The 18,711-nt window shown below is 37.7% G+C and overlaps 4 protein-coding genes across 4 annotated transcripts; 2 read left to right on the plus strand and 2 right to left on the minus strand.

The window, feature by feature from the left end:
• Positions 1 to 1,785: 1,785 nt before the first annotated feature.
• LOC148913628 (uncharacterized) lies at positions 1,786 to 4,411 on the plus strand. Its single transcript, XM_089034371.1, has 3 exons — positions 1,786 to 2,078; positions 2,259 to 2,405; positions 2,503 to 4,411. Exons 1-3 carry the CDS (start codon positions 2,063 to 2,065, stop codon positions 3,816 to 3,818), a joined length of 1,479 nt encoding a protein of 492 aa, XP_088890497.1. The 5' UTR covers positions 1,786 to 2,062; the 3' UTR covers positions 3,819 to 4,411.
• LOC148913629 (uncharacterized) lies at positions 3,794 to 6,343 on the minus strand. The gene is made up of 4 exons (XM_089034386.1): positions 6,051 to 6,343; positions 5,651 to 5,877; positions 5,381 to 5,544; positions 3,794 to 5,305 (listed from the first exon to the last, which is right to left on the minus strand). The coding sequence occupies exons 1-4, from the start codon at positions 6,064 to 6,066 to the stop codon at positions 4,888 to 4,890; spliced, it is 825 nt and encodes a 274-aa protein (XP_088890512.1). The 5' UTR covers positions 6,067 to 6,343; the 3' UTR covers positions 3,794 to 4,887.
• A 1,629-nt stretch (positions 6,344 to 7,972) lies between these two features.
• Positions 7,973 to 9,046, minus strand: LOC116292001 (QRFP-like peptide receptor). The gene has a single exon (XM_031699234.1). The coding sequence runs from the start codon at positions 9,044 to 9,046 to the stop codon at positions 7,973 to 7,975; it is 1,074 nt and encodes a 357-aa protein (XP_031555094.1).
• A 3,535-nt stretch (positions 9,047 to 12,581) lies between these two features.
• On the plus strand, positions 12,582 to 18,272 carry LOC116292023 (flavin-containing monooxygenase 5). The gene is made up of 3 exons (XM_031699253.2): positions 12,582 to 12,638; positions 14,065 to 14,285; positions 16,349 to 18,272. Exons 2-3 carry the CDS (start codon positions 14,110 to 14,112, stop codon positions 17,733 to 17,735), a joined length of 1,563 nt encoding a protein of 520 aa, XP_031555113.1. The 5' UTR covers positions 12,582 to 12,638; positions 14,065 to 14,109; the 3' UTR covers positions 17,736 to 18,272.
• Positions 18,273 to 18,711: the final 439 nt, after the last annotated feature.

Consider the following 18,711-nt stretch of genomic DNA (forward strand, 5'->3'; position numbering starts at 1 on the left):
AATAGCTCGGCTTTAGAAAGATTGCCTGAGCCTTGTCAAGGCCTTGTGAATACCCTGGGTTGTGATAGAATGGACCACGCCAGACTAAGTGTCATTCTCTTGAGAATGTAAGATTCTTTGTTTGAGTCGTATTCATGTTTCTTCTCATGCGCAACCATTAAACAAAGAAGTTATATTCTAGGGAATGACACGTGGTCTGAAATGGAAAAACAGTGGATTAGGTCTATTGGAAATATTTTCATACCAGTCTTTTTGGCCTTTCTCCTGTTTCATGGTATGTCCTATAAGAAAAACAGCCAACCATATTTAGCAGTAATTAGAAAAGGGGCCCTTTCTTTGTCCTACTCCCCGAGGATAGAGGGGGTCAGGAAGAACATTTGACTGATACGTAGTCTAGGAGAAGTTTGTACGCGACGAGTAAACGCCGACTCGAGGAGTGCATTTAGTCTCACTGTTGAATGGGTGACGTCAACTAAATTAGATAAATTATATACTATTTTAGGTGACGTCACCTAAATTTGAAATCACGTGGAAAAAAGACTAAATTCGGGAGGACACAGTCATCAAGAGAACATGACTAAGAGAAGGAATCCGCGTGCCCCATCATGTGCACACCTTGATGCTATTTTTGAATATATTCTAAAAATATCATCCAATGATATCATTTATTTCATCGTTTGATTTCCTGCACGCGCATAGTACGCGCACGCTCTACGCTGTTTGCTAACGTTTTCTTGTGCTTTTCTTATGTTCAAATCTGCCCTTAAGATGACGATGTAGGTCGAAAGCTTTGGAAAATAAATGTAAAAATACTCCAGAAAGTTGAACAAATTGCTACTTCAATTTCCTGTCGTATTTGCCAAGCTTTCGACGTGCACATTCATATCCAGGGCAGAATCGAAATAACGGAAAAACCCCAAAAACGTGAGCAAACAGCGTAGAGCGCGCGCAGTAAATGCACGTACAGAAAAACAAATGGTTTAAAAATAGCACCAAACTGTGCACTTGATGGTTACAAGGCTGTATAGGGGGGATTCCTTCTCTTAGTTAATTTTCTCTTGCAGTCATCCTATAAAGTCCTAATATTGTTCTGATTTTTCTCTGAAAATATTCGAGAAAGATTATATTATTGAAGATCCACAGCCTTGTAAAGTGCTTTATTTTATTAGCTCTACAGTTAATGGCAATGCAGGACAGAGAATACCTGGCGTGTTGTTCTGACTTAGATAACTATTTAGTTGACGTCAACTAAAATAGTAAAAGCGCGCCAAATAACGGTCATGCTAATCCGGGGGGGTTGTTTTACCAGAGAATGAGTGAATAGACATTCATTTGTATCATCGTTTCTCCCCCTGATCTCAGTAGCTGTTTACTCGTAGTTTCAAATTTATGTGAGGTCAGCTAAAATAGTAACTAGCTTATCTAATTTAGGTGACGTACACTATTCAACAGTTTGAAGTACTGAATGCACTCTAACGTTTTTAATGTTTTTGTGCCGGCAGAGACCGTAGCCTATTCGCCAGACAAAAACGACCAAATCGTAACCCTATCCCAGACAATAATGATACCCTATCCCAGACAAAATGTCAACAAGCCTATATTGCTTCAAAAGCGATGATGTTTCGGCCCGTTATCTATTTATTGTGTAGCATTGCTGAAAAGAATCTTAGTCTTGCTGTGGCTTTCCTACAAATGAATCAAGAAATTCAAAACAAAGAAAAGATGTCAAATTTCAATAAATGTTTGGTAGACCAGCTTATCATCGAGAAATAATTAAATAATAGGCCTTTTGCAGCTAGAGATCACGTGCTTGGATACCGCATAGCAACGCCATACTGGAGAGCAAGCTCTCCAGTAAACAACAGAGATCTAAAGGTCATACAAGCGTGCTTTCAAACGAAGAATTATAGTTAATACAAGCCCAAGAGCATTCCGTTTCTAGATATTCAGTTAATACAACTCGAACTTGTCTGTAAAGTGAGGGTTCTAAGTGGAATTCGTCGCGGTTTGGAGTGGAGTTCGTCGCTTTTGCGGCCGGCTTCGGCGTCGGAGTAGAAACAAAATGGCTGCTAACGAAGGTATGTCTGAAAAAAACTATCTTTTAAACAAACTAATCGGCGGCTTTTTATGATAAAAAACGAAGAAGTTAACTTCATACTAAAGAGGGTTTAAATGGAAAGAGAAATTCGAGTCCATACCACTGCTATGATTGATATTTTTACTTAAACTTTTGGGTCTTTTTTGTTTGTTTACACCAGCCGAAAACTCTTCACAAGATATAAGTTCCCTGCCTGAGTTAACCTTTGCGTTCGTGGAAAATTACGCAAAAGACAAGTCTGGTTGTAAGAGTACTTCTAAAGCTTACAAGTTTTTTGCCGAGCCTGGATATTTACATGATATTAAAGGTAAATTACCCATTGGTTGTTTGAATTATTGTATACCTCTGATATGGCTTCTTGAGTTCACTCTCTTATTGTATTCGCTTTGTTCTTTTGTTAATAGTTGCCTATGATTTGGATTCTGCGGTAATAAATGCCCGATGCTACCGCTCAATGAAAAAGAGCGAGCCTCCACATATACTCCAAGCTAAAATCAAGTTGACTGACTGCTCAGCTTCTGGGAGATGCTCATGTGTAGCTGGCATAGGTGGATACTGCCATCATGTAGTTGGTCTTCTTTACTACATTGCCCACTGCAAACAGCTTGGTCTCCGCTCTGTCCCTGACTCCTTAACATGTACTAGCATGCCCCAAAGATGGAGTATTCCAAGAGGTAAAAAGATTGAGCAGAAAGAAATCCAAGACATCTTGGTCAAAAAACCAAAAATAGGTGCAAATTATAGCAAATTCATAAAGAGCACTCTTTACTCTCCATCAGAGGTTTACAGAACAATGACAAAAGAAGACTTTGATAACTTCGAAACTAAACCACTGATAGCTAGTATACTCCCAAGTGCAGAGAACCTTGCAAGCATTTCATTTGTGCAATGTAAATTTGGTAAAGTTCCCAAAGGCTCAATTATTTCCTATCAACAAAAACTGTCCCAGGACTATGTTATAAATGATTTTAGCTGCACTAACTTTCCAAAGCTACCTTTGGATTCTGCTGAAAGCAGATTTGAGAACACTTTCTCAAGTTGCCTGACTCAACTGCAGCAAGCTTCCTTGGATGCACTGAGGGTAAGCACAGAGGCATCACTTGACATCCAGGAGAAAACAATGACTCAAAGTGCAAACAATCTGTGGCACGTGTTGAGAAGCAAACGCATTACCGCCAGTAAGTTTGGAATTGTTGCAAAAAGAGTAAGAGATTTTGAAAACTTGGTAAAGCAGCTCAATCCATCTCGCCATGTTGTAACTGCACCTATGAGAAGGGGAATTGAAATGGAACCAACAGCTGCAATGACCTATGCTAACAACTTGAAGGGTGGATCAGTTAATTTATTTCCATCCGGTCTAATCATCCATCCTAAATGTCCATGGCTGGGTTGCAGCCCCGACCGTAAGGTGTATGACCTAGAGGCAGTTCAGAATGGCTCCAATCCTTTTGGGCTGTTGGAAATCAAGGTTGTAAAGGAGGGGGAGACTGACTTTGGCAATGTCAGATACCTTACCAATGATCCTATCACCAATGAATACTCTTTAAAGAAAACTGATATCTACTATTATCAAGTACAGTGCCAGCTAGCCCTGACTGGCCTTGAATGGTGTGATTTTTTTAGTTACATAAGTGACAATCTTTTTGTTTGCAAGAGAATTCTTTTTGACAAAGATTTTTTTCAAGAAGCAAAAGACAAGGTTGATAGTTTTTATTTTTAACACTTTTTAAAATAATATCATTTCTTTGAACACTGAAAACCAATGTTTAAAATAATATCCTAAAAAGATTATAAATACTGGAAAGGATTTCCACATTGCATTTGAAAGTGACTAATAAGTTGACTTATTATAGTTACCACAGTAAACCCATAAAAAATGGTATTTTACTATACAACTATTGCAGAAAATATGAAAAAATAACTGCAATAGAAAATAAAAAATTCTCAAGGAATAAGTATTTATTAGACTAGTACCATTTCATGGGTTTAATGTGATTTCTATTCCAAATAGCTATTACCAGTTACTGTTGATTCCCATTATTGCCATTAGCTATTAAGGGGCCTTGGAAATTTGTTAGAAGACATGCCACTGTGTACAGTTGGTTGATTGATCCTAATGCATTAAGTGGAACATCAGAATCAAAAAAATGATATTCCTTTATTCTCCTGATGGCCCTTTCAACATGAATTCGAACACTAGCTATTGCTTTGGTTTTTTGTACATCCTTTGTTGAAAACTGAGCTTGACTCTCTAAGAAAGGAGGAATATTGAGCTCTACTCCCTTTTCAATTAAAAGGTCCTCTACATCAAAACCTTTGTCTGCCATAACTGAATCTCCCATTTCTAGCAAATCCAAAATACCACAACACCTAGTGATTTCCTTATCAGATATTGCTCCAGTATATAACCCAGAAACAAAGGAAACTGCCCCATAAGGAGTTATCCCAACCAAACCTTTCAGGGTGGTATTGGTCTTATAGGAAGAATATAACTGAGATTGCAGAAGTAATGAACTAGGGGTCTGAACAAAAATCTCAGTACAGTCTATGATTACTCTAGTCGTTGGATATAGTCTGGTAAAACATTCAGGCATGTACTGATCGACCGCCTCCCTTGAAGGCCACAATGGTTGGCTCCCCAACATAAAATATAAATAATTACACCATGAAGTTATTTTCCTACTGACAGAAGAAACATGGATTTGGAATCTGTGAGCAAGGTCTTGCGCAAATAAACCTAGTCTAAGTCTTACTAAAAACATAAACAGTTCATCTATGACTAGCATATTTCATGCCCCTGGGCTGCTCTCCCTCTCACCTGTAGCATAGCAATAAATCATTCTCTCTGCAGTTGGTTTAACAAAATCAAAAAAAAATTTTATGTGCTCATAGGATGGAAAACCTGTATAAAACCTTATTGCATCATTATCTGTAGAAAACCTTTCTACTCCAAACTTGTATGTAGCAAGCTGCTTAGCAGCAACTAGCTTAGCATTCTGAATTTCTACTTCAGCTTGTGCCTTCACTGCCTTGACTTGTTCCAATGCAGCAGCTATTTCTTGTCTACTGTTTTCCAGTTCTCTTGTTTTCTGTAAAAGCTCTAGTCTGAGTGCTTCTAATTCTTCCTGCACCGTTGGTCTTTGGGGTTCACTAGCCTCAGAAATTTCATTGTTGTCATCAATGTCACTCTCGTCAGTTTGTGTTTCTCTAAGAATAAAAGAGTCATTCTTTACTTATAGGCAAGCACATAAGTACACTTATGAATGAAAATATTGGCCTTACCTGCTGACATTACGAATGATCTTCCTTCTCTTAACAGGTTTTGCTGCCCAGTCAAACTGAGAGGGAATAGATCCTCTTTTAAGCAATCGTCTCCCAGCATTGTCAGGGGGAAGGTAATCTTCCTTTTCAAAATGCCTCGAACAAACCCTCGTACTGCTTGTTATCTAGATAAAACAAAGAAAAGGTAACTATAAATGCAGCCTGAACGATCAAATGAGGCAGTAAAAACCAATGAATAATGACAGTTAAATTTTTATTTCAAAATCTTACCTTGAAATAAGGTCCTTCGTCTCTTCGAATCTTAACTAACCACTGTTTGCGAAGTTCTTGGCTTTCTTTTCCACCCGGAATGCGATGAAACAGCAGCTCTTTGTGATATCTTGAATCACCATTACACTGAGGGACACAGCAGTGGTAGCAAGATTTCTTTTTAGGCTTCGAAGTGGAAGAAAACTGTATCTCATCGTGAGACTGAGTTTGTTCATTCGTTGAATCACCTAGCCGTAGAAAAGACCCAAAAGTTTAAGTAAAAATATCAATCATAGCAGTGGTATGGACTCGAATTTCTCTTTCCATTTAAACCCTCTTTAGTATGAAGTTAACTTCTTCGTTTTTTATCATAAAAAGCCGCCGATTAGTTTGTTTAAAAGATAGTTTTTTTCAGACATACCTTCGTTAGCAGCCATTTTGTTTCTACTCCGACGCCGAAGCCGGCCGCAAAAGCGACGAACTCCACTCCAAACCGCGACGAATTCCACTTAGAACCCTCACTTTACAGACAAGTTCGAGTTGTATTAACTGAATATCTAGAAACGGAATGCTCTTGGGCTTGTATTAACTATAATTCTTCGTTTGAAAGCACGCTTGTATGACCTTTAGATCTCTGTTGTTTACTGGAGAGCTTGCTCTCCAGTATGGCGTTGCTATGCGGTATCCAAGCACGTGATCTCTAGCTGCAAAAGGCCTATTAGGGAACCCGCGCTTTTCTTCTTCGCCAAAATTTCGACTTCAGATTTTCTGCACGAATTTGATTCAATAAAGTTCTTGTATAGTAGAGTTCATAATCGGTTGGATTCTTTACCTGATTTTTTTAAAAATAGCCTGTTCCTTGTTTTCTTTTGGCGTACGTCGTTTCGATGATTTGGACCGCGTTCGGTCCGAGATTTTTCCTAATTCACATGAAATTTTTGAGATTTTTCCTAATTCACACGAATTTGATTCAATAAAGTTCTTGTATAGTAGAGTTCATAATCGGTTGGATTCTTTACCTGATTTTTTAAAAAATAGCCTGTTCCTTGTTTTCTTTTGGCGTACGTCGTTTCGATGATTTGGACCGCGTTCGGTCCGAGATTTTTCCTAATTCACATGAAAGTCAAAAATATAACGGTTGTCAATAATGTAATTAACTACTTGAACAAGGGATATATATATATATATATATTTGTTAACTGGCAGTCGAATGTAGAAGTGCAAGGCAGTTATTGCAGAGTTTGAAGTATTACACAATTGCAAATTTGGTAGCTTCAAATATTTTCGCTTCAATCACTGTCAAAAATAATCAGTCAATGCCTTTTACAGTTTTTGACTGGCGGCAGCGAAAATGTTCCAACGGTCGCGCAATTCACAACTCGCAAAAACCGAGTTCAAGTACATTAAAAATCGCTTCAATACCTTTAAAGAGGTTTTCCTTGTCGCTATCATCTTTACTGGCCATTTCGTATTGGTTTTCAAACGATTCGAAGACTTTAGTGCGCACCTATAATGACTACAAAGCAACGATCGACTGTGTCTGACCGCCAATTTGCTTGAATTACTGGAAATTTATATATAGCTTCCTGGTTCCCAATCCCCTCTCTTTCTTGCAAAATCGAGAAGAGACGAAGTCGGATGGACCTGCTGACTAAAGAGGAAAAGGTAGAAATAGAAGGCCATGAAGATATATACAACCTTTATTTATACTGTACACGGAGTCTCATCATACAATATAATGCTCTTACAGAGAGCCGTGATATAGCGTGCATTTAGTCTCACTGTTGAATAGTTAGATAAATTTATCTAACTTAGATAACTATTTAGTCGACGTCACCGAAAATAGTAAAAGCGTGCCAAATAACGGTCATGCTAATCCGGGGGGTTTGTTTTACCAGAGAATGAGTGAATAGACATTCATTTGTATCATCGTTTCCCCCCCTGATCTCAGTAGCTGTTTACTCGTAGTTTCAAATTTATGTGACGTCACCTAAAATAGTAACTAATTTATCTAATTTAGTTGACGTCACCTATTCAACAGTGAGAGTAAAAGCACTCTAACTGTCAATAAAAAATAATATATTAATTTAAGAGCTAAAGCTAAAGCGTAATATTTTCTTTTTGTAATATCGTAATCTGTTAACAAATTGCCTATAATCGTCTCCCATTACAAACAATGTTCACTAATCGTAGGCAATTGTTTTATCGCATTTTCTCTAATTTTTGTGGCTTCTCCCAGTGGAAACATCAAAGTTTAGTCATATAAATCGGTTGAGACGTTTTTTTTAACGTAGTGATAAATATGGATGTGTTTTCGTATAGTGCACTTGTTAAATGATCCTGTTAAACTGAACTAACAATCGCTCGATGTCCAGTTCCCTGAACAGGACAGGAGATTCTTGTAGCGAAGCATAGAGCAAACGGGAAGAGATTCCTGAAGCATTTTCTAAATTTAGAACTGAACGTAAGGCAAACATATGGGTTGACTACGAAACTGACGTAAGATATCATGGTCATGGTGTCATAAAAAATGGCAAACAGATGAGGATCGACACCGTTGGGGATGCTTCCTTTCCAAACGACAAGCTTCAAGATAGAAATAGTGTGAAACGGAAACCAGCACAAGAAGAAGAAAATCACGATTGCAAAGGCCATTTTTGCGATGCTTTTGTTTTGTTTTCGTCTCGCTTGTTCAGCATCTGATGACTGTTGTCCTGGAATTGTCTGGTGTCTCATTTTTAAGGCAATAATGGTGTACAAGATGGCAATGGTTGTTAGCGGTACCAACCAAAATACAGTGAAAATTGTGCTAAGGTAAAAGATGGTGTTGGATTTTATTGGATCTCTAGTCGGCCATTTGTGAATACAGATATCAACCCCATGGACAGGCGATGTCAATCTATAGGTAACCATATACACAGTAAATGTTCCAAGTGATAGGCACCAAATGATTGGTAAGAGGACACGGAGGTGTAGAAGTCGAGGTGTTCGTCTCATTGGGAAAACAACAGCAAAAAACCGATCAAATGCGATGGCTACCATGCTGAAAATTGAGACCGCTAGCGAAACATCGCGAATAAAAGGTCTTAGCTTACAGAACATGTTCCCTAGTACTCCCAACACTTCATACTCTTGGGAAAGATTGTGCATAACGAATAAGCGCCATCCAGTAACGACTACTGATGCTGCCAAGTCTGTTGCAGCCATGTTGGCGATCAGATAGTTGATGGTACTTCGCATCGATGGATTTCTGGCAACAATAGCAATAATGGAAGTATTACCTAGCACAGACAAGACCAGAATCAAAGCGTAACACACTATAAATGCTATTCTCTGACTCTCTGGGATGGTGATGATCCATGGCTGGGGCAGAACTGAGAAATTGAAGAAAGTAATGTTGGCTCTTTGATCCGACATGATCTTTGAATAAGTTTGCTTCAATTGAGGTATCAGTCTTTATCTAGTTAGATTTTCTTGTCGTATCAGTATGTCCACTGAAGACTTTTATAGGAGTAGATATTCTTGACAACCAACTTAGCTCCAAGCTCCGTTGTCAATATATATATAACACTTCGGCTCTTAATTATATTTACCGTGGTTATTACTATTCCCATCATTAACCATCTGCTATTTCGCACTTATTTACATGTATATTTTTCAAAATAAATTAAATACATAATACTAACAACATAAAAGAAGGTAAAAGAGAAAAATGAAATATCAATGTGTATTGCTGGAGGGCTAAAGCTTAACTTAAGTTTTCGAAGTTAAGCTTAACTACTGTTTCTCGCGGATTTGTGCTTTCTACGATAAGCAGTGAAGCCTTTAATCAAACACTGAGCCGCCGAAAAGCAGAAATTTTGAACAGCATCAATATATAAATTACTGATCTTTAAGACGTCACCAGCCGCACACATTTCAAATATCATCCTTCAATTGCATATTCAAAAAATGACTAAAAAAGCGAAAGCTGTTAAAAAAATAAATAACAAAAATAAAAGGCGTTTGTGCTTTTTTTCTTTCTTATTTTCTTTCTTTCTGGCTTTCTTCATTTCTTTCTTAAGCTTTCAAATACAAAAATAACTGTGCGCTAAGAAAAAATTTTTCCCTCGCTCAATAATGATGCTTCTCAATGCTTACAATCACCTGCTCAAAAATTCAAATAAGTGTTAAGCAAATCATGCAAGAATTGACACATGGAATGGAGGGGGGAAAACGCGCACTATTTCGTATTAACGTCTATTTGTGACTGTAGGTGAGTACTTTGGCAAAAATTGATTAGAAAACCCCTTTAAAAGAATCGAAGATTTTTCTTCACAGCCGAGATTTTAACCCGGATTTAAACTAAATAAATAAAACTGGGGTGTCCCGAGATCGTTCCGACTTGTCTCCCTTAGCAAACTAATAATTCCAAGTACGTATACATTTAAAGTAAGCGCGATGGGGTCTACTTAAATCTCAGAGACAGTCATCATGTCTTCAGTTCAGTCAAGAGAATAAAAACTAAGAGAAGGAATCCCCCCTATATAGCCTTGTAACCATCATGTACACAGTTTGATGCTATTTTTAAACCATTTGTTTTTCTGCACGCGCATTTATTGCATGCACTCTACGCTGTTTGCTTACGTTCACATCGTTAAAGCTTGGCAAATACGACAGGAAATTGAAGTAGTAATTTGTTCAACTTTCTGGAGTATTTTTAGCTTTATTTTCCAAAGTTTTCGACCTACATCGTCATCTTAAGGGCAGATTTGAACATGTGAGCATAAGAAAAGCACAAGAAAACGTTAGCAAACAGCGTAGAGCGCGCGCGTACTATGCGCGTGCAGAAGATCAAACGATGAAATAAATGATATCATTGGATGATATTTTTAGAATAGATTCTAAAAAAAGCATCAAAGTGTGCACATGATGGGGCACGGGGATTCCTTCTCTTAGTTCATATCCTCTTGGTTCAGTTCTATTCATCGCGCCATAGCCCTTTTTACCGATATGGCGGCCATCTTGAAGTCTATTGTTTTAGTCAAGATTTTGGGATACCGCCGAGTGAGCAACTGTTGGAAAATTGATTGCACAGCTGTCAGGGCGTCTTTTTATATAACTTTTTACGCTCTTCAATAAGAAGCACATCTAATTGAATTTGCTGCTAGAGTTGCCCAAATTAAAAGCAAAGCAAACAGGTTTCAATAGGTGTCAAACGTCGATCGAAGACGAAAATTATTTTTCTTTCCTCTGATTAATTAGCAACTCGCATATTATTTTAGTGTGTTTTCGTTGACGCTCATCAATTTTCTGATTTTTTCCCCTGATGTGTACATCTGCTTCTTTGCGCAATTAGACCGCCTTTTGCATGTGGAGAGGAATATTGAGAACCCAAAATTAATACTCCACGATTGTTGCTATTGCTAAAAACTTCCATTCAGATGTACTTATCTTTAGTACAAGCTATTTTCGTTGAACCCAAAGTGAAATTTATCAGTTGAAAACAGATGCGCGCACTGTCTTTAGGTAAACCAGTTCAGGCTAAAGAACAAACCAGAGAAGAGTCTACCGGATTGGAAAAGAATTAACCGACTTCGAGATACGCCGAATTCAATTGCCCTATTTCACTATGACGTCACTGCTTGTTTATGTGGGGATAGAATCGTCAAATCCAATAGAAAATTCAACAAAATTTGCTCCTAGCGAAACAGTTTAATCTAAAATGGCCTGGTTTTCAGATATAATATGTGTTAATATGTACTAAAAAATATTCTGACCGTTTGCTGGCTATTCTACTTCTCTTCGTGGATTGATACGGGTTTTAGAACATTTTTCGGTGAATTTGCGATGATTTGACCCCCTCCGACGACCATGATCCCTTGCGTTTAAACAATAGGTTGTTTTGATGTGACGTCATAGTGAAATAGGGCAATTATGGCCGCCATTGACTTTCTGAAATAAAAATTTAAAAAAAAAGTATCACCATCAGAAAGAGCTATAGTCAAAAATATGTCTTTTCGAAAGTTTCAATGCTATGAATATAAATTTCCAGTAAAGTTGTCATCATAATAGAAATTCAGAGGTTTGACGGCCGGTTCTGTCAATTGAAGACCGACTGACTAGCCTTCTTCAGGTGTTTTTCACACTTAAATCATTCTCATATCTCCTTAAAATTGAAATATTTTAATCTCAAAATTCCTTTCTTTGTCGAATTTAACTATTATATATAAGTCTTAAGCAGCACTACCCTGCAAGCAGAGTCTTCTTTGATCAGAACATGAATTTTCTACTATATATATAATGAAGTGGCGCGCGGCCACAATTTCAACCTATTTTGGGCGCTTTTTCTCCGGCTTCTCTGCTTTCCCTCCCTCCGCAATTCATAACGAGTTGGATCCCAATCTAAATCCAAAATGGCGCACGGCCGGTTGAAAACGAGGCATCCAGGGACAAATTTATAAATTTACAGTATTTTCTTATAAAATAATGCTGCAAAATTTTCGCTATCCTGAATGTAAGAAGAAAAGAAAGACAGAACAAGTGAATAAGTGTATACTTTGCATTGACAACATTATATTTCTTTGCATTTAGCCCTCGTTTTCGTGTAACACACTCGGCCGTGCGCCCGTTTTGGACTTAAGTGTATCACCTGACCTAGATCAGCCAAGAAGTCCTAGACAATATCATGGAAAGTGTACATCCATATATTTAGGTTGAAATGATAAAATAGCGCGAACCGTATCCAAGAATGATTACCCTGTCCAAGAGAATATAGGGGAATATCTCCCCCCTACCCCCCCTACCCCCCACCGGGGGATTATTGCTTGATGTAGTTTCAGCGACTATCAGCGACTGTTTTTGGTCAAAATAGCAAAAGCCAGACCGAGAATAAATAACCTCTGCACCACAGTGTATATATAAGGCTCTGTGTAAGGCAACCTCAGTTTCTTGTGGGCTTCCTGTGGATAGCCATTCAAATGCACAGGGGGCCGAACCGACAGAGTACAAAGTCGTCTACTGATCTAAGGTGAGTAAAGAGATTATCAAAAATGCCTTTTCTCCCCTCTCTACTCACAGTTTTACATGCTAACAATATTGATCTACCCTTACTTGGTCTTACAGAAGTATTTTTTTAAATATTATAATTTTTATTTAAACACGGACGACGATCGGCGAGACTTATGACCGCCGATTCATACTAAGATTTCTCCCCTGAGCTCTTTCCTTATGCCTTCATGCTCAAACTATATTAAAGACTTACATCGATTTAAGCTTGAATAAGCTTTAGTTAAGCTCTCTTTCTTGTTCGGACTTTGAAATTTAAGCGATGAAGTTTGCTTTTTCAATGAAGAATGATGGCCGACAAAACACCGGGAGCACGAATCAAGCTCACTCTATTATGTTATTTTTTCGTTTTTGGTCAGCGTTTTTAGTACAAAACACATGTTTGCTTATGTTTTTTAAATGATTCTTAAGCATTCTTGGTATATTTTCGGATATTTTTATTTTTACATGAATGCTGTGTTTGATAGATTCTTAGTAGAATTCCCCCTCTCCGTACCCCCCACAGAATGTACATGTATTTAATATTATAATTTGATAGACTTGAATATTGAGTTTCTAGCACTGTGATTGGTTGAGCGACCAGTGATTCCGAGACGATAATCACTGCTCAAACGGTGATTTTAAGTTTTTTTCCAAGTTTGCCAGAATGGAAGTGACACTAAAATGTTTTTTTCATCCTGTATTTCGACTTTTGTCTGATGTTCGAGTATAAAATCATACTAAAACAATTATTCCCCTCAGGCTCAGTGATTATGGTGAATATTTACCATGCCGCTCAAAGACTCGCAGCTCAGTAAATATCCCACTAATAATCACTTCGTCTTCGATGAATAAATGTTAAATAATCATGGCATAATATCAATCTACAGTAATTAACTGTTATTACATATCTTTCTGCGTGTCTCCCTGCTATAGTAATAAAGCACGAGTCATAGGAGCTAGAGAGGTTCTCATACTTCGTAAGTGCTTTATCACTGAATGGAGATGCTAATTTCTTACAATTATTTGCAAAGTTTGCTGCACATGTGCGGATGGCATCATTAACCATGCTCAGTTTAGTAAATTAAAGCAAAGTTCTTGACCACTCAGAGTGAGTGTACTATCTAGGCTGTTTAATAATGATATTTAACAGTGGTTTTGTGGAGTGGCTCTCCTCCAATGAATTCATTTGGAATTGATTTTTGTGGATTGAGGAAAACTAGAGAACTCAGAGAAAAAGCCACAAAATTCAGAGGAGAGAACCAACAACAACCAACTCTCAAAAAGTTCAGCTTCTGTGATCTTCTTTTGTTTTTTAATACAATTCCTACCCCACTAAATCACTAATGTTCTATTTTCGTATTACAACATTATTGCAAGTAGGTGTATGTTCTTTTTGATATTAACAGATTTATATATACTTCGACTTTGAAAACCATAAATAGTACTTTGCCATGGATACAAAAATATACGATGTTGCAGTGATCGGCAGTGGCATATCTGGCCTAGCAACAGCCAAGTGTCTGCTTGATGATCAGTTTGACATTGTAGTGTATGAAAAGACAAGTGGAATTGGTGGGCTATGGCATTTTAGGGAAGATGCATATGGAGTGATGAGATTTACTCACATGTAAGTTGATTTTTTTTTTTTTGTTTTTTTGTTTTTTTGTTTTTTAACTCACATGTAAGTTGATTTAAAAAAAAAAAAATTTTTATTTATTTATTTATTTATTTAATTAATTAATTTTTATTCATTTATTAATATTTTTATTATTTTTATTTTTTAATAAATTTTTCTTTCTTACTTACAAAATGCAGTAATTTACATATTTCCTGTTATAAAGTTTTAAATATATATACAATACAACAAACTACTAGAAATAATACAGTACAACAAACTACGGCAAGTGATGAAGTACAACTCTATACAACTAAAACAACTAAAGAAAAAAAAAAGAACAAAAATGCAGTGCCTATTTTAAGCTTATATATATGGATCAACATGTGAGTTGATTAATTATTACAATTTAATTTTCAAAAATTGGTTTTAATTCTGAAGTTTTTGTTGCATGCTGCTTAGTAAGCTTGAAATGGTTTATATTTTTTTGTAAATAATAACGTCAGCAAAGATAAAAATATGCCTGAAAAATATGAAGACAAAGTTTAGGAAAATTTTATATTGTTGTGACCTTTCGCTGAATGGATGTTGATGGTGCAGTCTGATCTTGGTATGCAACATCCAACAAGACCTTCAAATCCACCAATCTTCTTTAAACAGCTGTGTTATTATAGGGTGATTGTCTATTGGCTGTTGTATAAAAATACAGTGAAATATTATAAATATCTTGCATTCCAATTGGCTGCACAACAGGGAATCCAGTGAGCTAGCTCAGAAAGGACTCCACACTACATCACATAACACGTACCACACCATGAACATCATTTCATATTACTTGTGTCCAAAGCGCTGAGGTTTTGTCACATTACGTCCCTGCTCACGGAACTATACTGGTTAGATATTAAGAATAATATTGTTTTTAAAATCATTCTAATGACTCATATGAGACCATTAGCTGCACAGCCCCAGAATATAATAATACATTATCTTATTTCTATGAAACCTAGTTCAAGTCATAGACTAAGGTCAAATATTGTATAGATATAACAGTCTGAACCCACAATCTTGGTCAAAAATGTTGAGAAATTTTTGGTTTTGATGGTATTTTCATGAAAAACATGAAAAATTCCCCTTAAGACGACCCCCTCCCCCTTAAACAATGTTGTTTCGAGGGATACAGGGCTGCTTTACCTACTGGGACCAACATTATCCTGGGGGAGAGGGGGTACAGACAATATTTTTTTTAATAAGGGAAATCCTACTATTTTATGATTGGATGAAAAATTCTCGACTCTTTTTGTCCAAGATTGCAGGTGAGTGAATGTTCATCGAAGTATTATGATCATCCAATAAGCCTGAAGCGAGATGACGTTTTACCCCCAACTCTATACCATAATAGTTTTTTAAATTCTTTCATATTAAAATTTTTGATTCCTTAGAGAATACTGGAACAATAGTCATAGTTAAAGAACAACAGCAAGGTGAAAAGGATTATGGTCTAGAGATGGGGGTAAAACGTCATCTCGCTTCAGGCTTATTGAATGTAAACCTAATAAGAAGGACTGTTTGATGGCAGTGATGTTTTGTCTCTGTTTCGGTGACGCGCACTCATTAAACTGACACCACCAATTCCAAATCCCCTAGAATAACCAAAAATACACATCTGTCATCGCTGAGTAAACAAATTGCCACCGTACCTTTCACTTTAATCCTATTACACGAGCAGATGAGAGAACAATAGATTGGCCTTTCTTTTCCTACCCCTGTTCATTTTTGGTTATTCTAGGGGATTTGGATTAACTTATTAACTTATTAACCGACGCGTACGCTTGCGTAAGCGGTCACGGGGCAGGTATAGGATACAGTAGTTCGTTACATACGATTGGACCGTTGGTCACAGCAGTATTTTTGGCGTATATAGATGGGAAAACTGAATAAATCAAGCCAGCACATAACAGAACAGATAAGTAACAGTTTAAACAGTTTCTAACGGCTAAAAAACCACCAATTTTTGCCCTAGTGCCCTTGATTAGAGAGTGTCTTTCAATCTTTTTATTTTTTAAATCTTTTTTAAGAAATGTTTCAAAGTACAACTACTGCTTCTCTGACTACCCATTCCCTGACGATGTCCCAGACTACCCCCACCATTCGCACATGCTCAAGTATGTCCAAAGTTATGCAGAACACTTCGACATCTTGCGTCACATCAGGTTTAACACCAAGGTAATCAGCATCAAGCACAAAAACAATGGTCTGTGGACAGTAACCTCAGTAATGGTCGATAAAGATGGCTCAGAAGTTGGCCCCTCGCAAGCTACTTTATTTAAGTATGTTGCCATAGCGACAGGTCACCATGCTATACCAAAGGAGCCGACATTCGAAGGACAGGAGTCATTTAAGGGGGACATTATCCATAGTATTAGTTACAAAGATGCTGTAACAAATGGATTGGTGGGCAAGCGTGTTGTAGTGGTTGGCATTGGCAACAGTGCTGTTGACGTTGTTGTCAATGTCGCCGAGTTGGGTGGAACCAAGCCAGTTTATATCAGCACTCGCTCGGGTGCTTGGATCTTGCCAAATCATGTTGCGGGCTACCCCACTGACCTTTATGCCTGTCGTGCATTCCTCTGGTTACCATGGCAATTATCAAGCTGGATTTTTGGTTGTATCGTCAGGTGCGTGTTTGGGAGTCCTTGGAAATGGGGATTGAATCCTAAGATGGGTGCTTTGCAAACTCAACCCACAGTTAGTCCAACCCTGGTCCATCACATCCAGAGAAGAAACGTCATTGTGAAACCAAATATAGCAAAACTCGAGTCTGAAAATGGGGTGTTTACAGATGGATCTAAAGCACAAGTTGACACTATTGTATGCTGTACAGGCTATTCTATAAGTCTGCCCTTCTTGGATGAGAAGATCAGATCTGTGGTCGTAGAGGAAGGGACAAACAAGATGAATTTATTCAAGAGTGTTTTTAGCCCTGACATTGGTCCTAGCTTAGCTTTTATTGGTTTTATTCAGCCAGCATCTGGGGGGCTTCTACCAGTCTCTGAGATTCAAGCTCGTTGGTTCTCTGCTGTCTGCAAAGGAGTGGCAAAACTACCTCTAAGAAAAACCATGCTAAAAGATATTAAGCAAAAAAATTTGTACTTAGAAAATCGTTACTTTGCATCATCGAGGCATACGATTCAAGAAGACCCCATTATATATAATGACCAAGTGTCGGCATATTTTGGCGCCAAGCCTCAGTTTTGGCGCAATCCTTCACTTGCATGGAATCTTCTTATTGGTAGTTGTGGAGCTGCACAGTGGAGACTGCAGGGACCCCACAAGTGGGTACATGCAAAGAAGGTTGTTAAGAGTACCCCAATGACTCCCATGATGCAATGCTTTGGGTTTCTTCTATTGTTAATCCCAGCTGTCTTGGTGTCTATCGTTGTTTGTAGAATTTGGTGTTATTAACAAAAGCAGCTAGGTAAATAGAGTGCCACGGCATATATCAGTGCAAAATAACTGTTATGAATGTTGCGTTCTGATTGGCTTGGAGCGCGTGCTTTATGAGAGCACATTGCACGCGCGCGCACTTTCCGCTGCGTCATTCCTATCTAAAATAACGGATATTGTAATTTGTATTTCATAAAAGAAATAAGAAACTTGCTTGCTGTGCTGTGTGCAGTCATAAAGCACTTGGGGATTGGCAGAACACTCGAGAAGTGTCCAGAAGCACTCCCTACGCGTCGTGCTTCTCCTAACAGTTCTCTCGTGTTCTGCCAACCCCCGCGTGCTTTACGACTGCACACAGCACGCGCACATGTTTTCTATTTCTTCATGGTGGAATGCCTAATAGCAGCTATATAGCACAAAATAGTGCATATTATTAAAGTGTAAACCATATATTATCTGAGAAATACTACTAACCAATTAGTGAAGAAATAAAAAACACGCCCGCATGCTGTGTGCAGTTGTAAAGCATGCGGGGTTAGGTAGATAACAAAAGAAGTTTTAGAATCCAATCGCAGAACCCCTGCAGGGACCACTCCACATCCATTTCAAGAAATACAACTAGATCCAAAAAAGCTGGATGAGTGAAAATATGCTCACATTTTCAGTTATAAATTCATTTTCCTATTTGTGCAGAAAGGGGAGGGTGAATAGTCATTCCCTTTGCCAACCCTCCACACCGTTGTGTGAAAAATATCCCTGGTGTGAGACTATATACTGTACTGCATTGCAGTTAATGAAGACAATCCACAGGTAGCCCAAGCAACTTAATTGTGGTGTGTATGATAGCATGTACAGCAAATGTATATGGGGGGAAAAAATGTAAATTTTAAAAATAAATTTGAACATACCCTGCTCGTGTGTTGTTGTTAATGAATAGTATTCTATGTTTATTTACTGGCGGGTTAATTTTTCAAACACTACTCTAAACAGCTAA

The sequence above is a fragment of the Actinia tenebrosa genome, unplaced genomic scaffold (assembly GCF_029948245.1).
Source record: "Actinia tenebrosa isolate PJP-AT-01 unplaced genomic scaffold, QUT_ActTen_1.0 PGA_scaffold0__85_contigs__length_37466705, whole genome shotgun sequence".
Lineage (NCBI taxonomy): Eukaryota > Metazoa > Cnidaria > Anthozoa > Actiniaria > Actiniidae > Actinia > Actinia tenebrosa.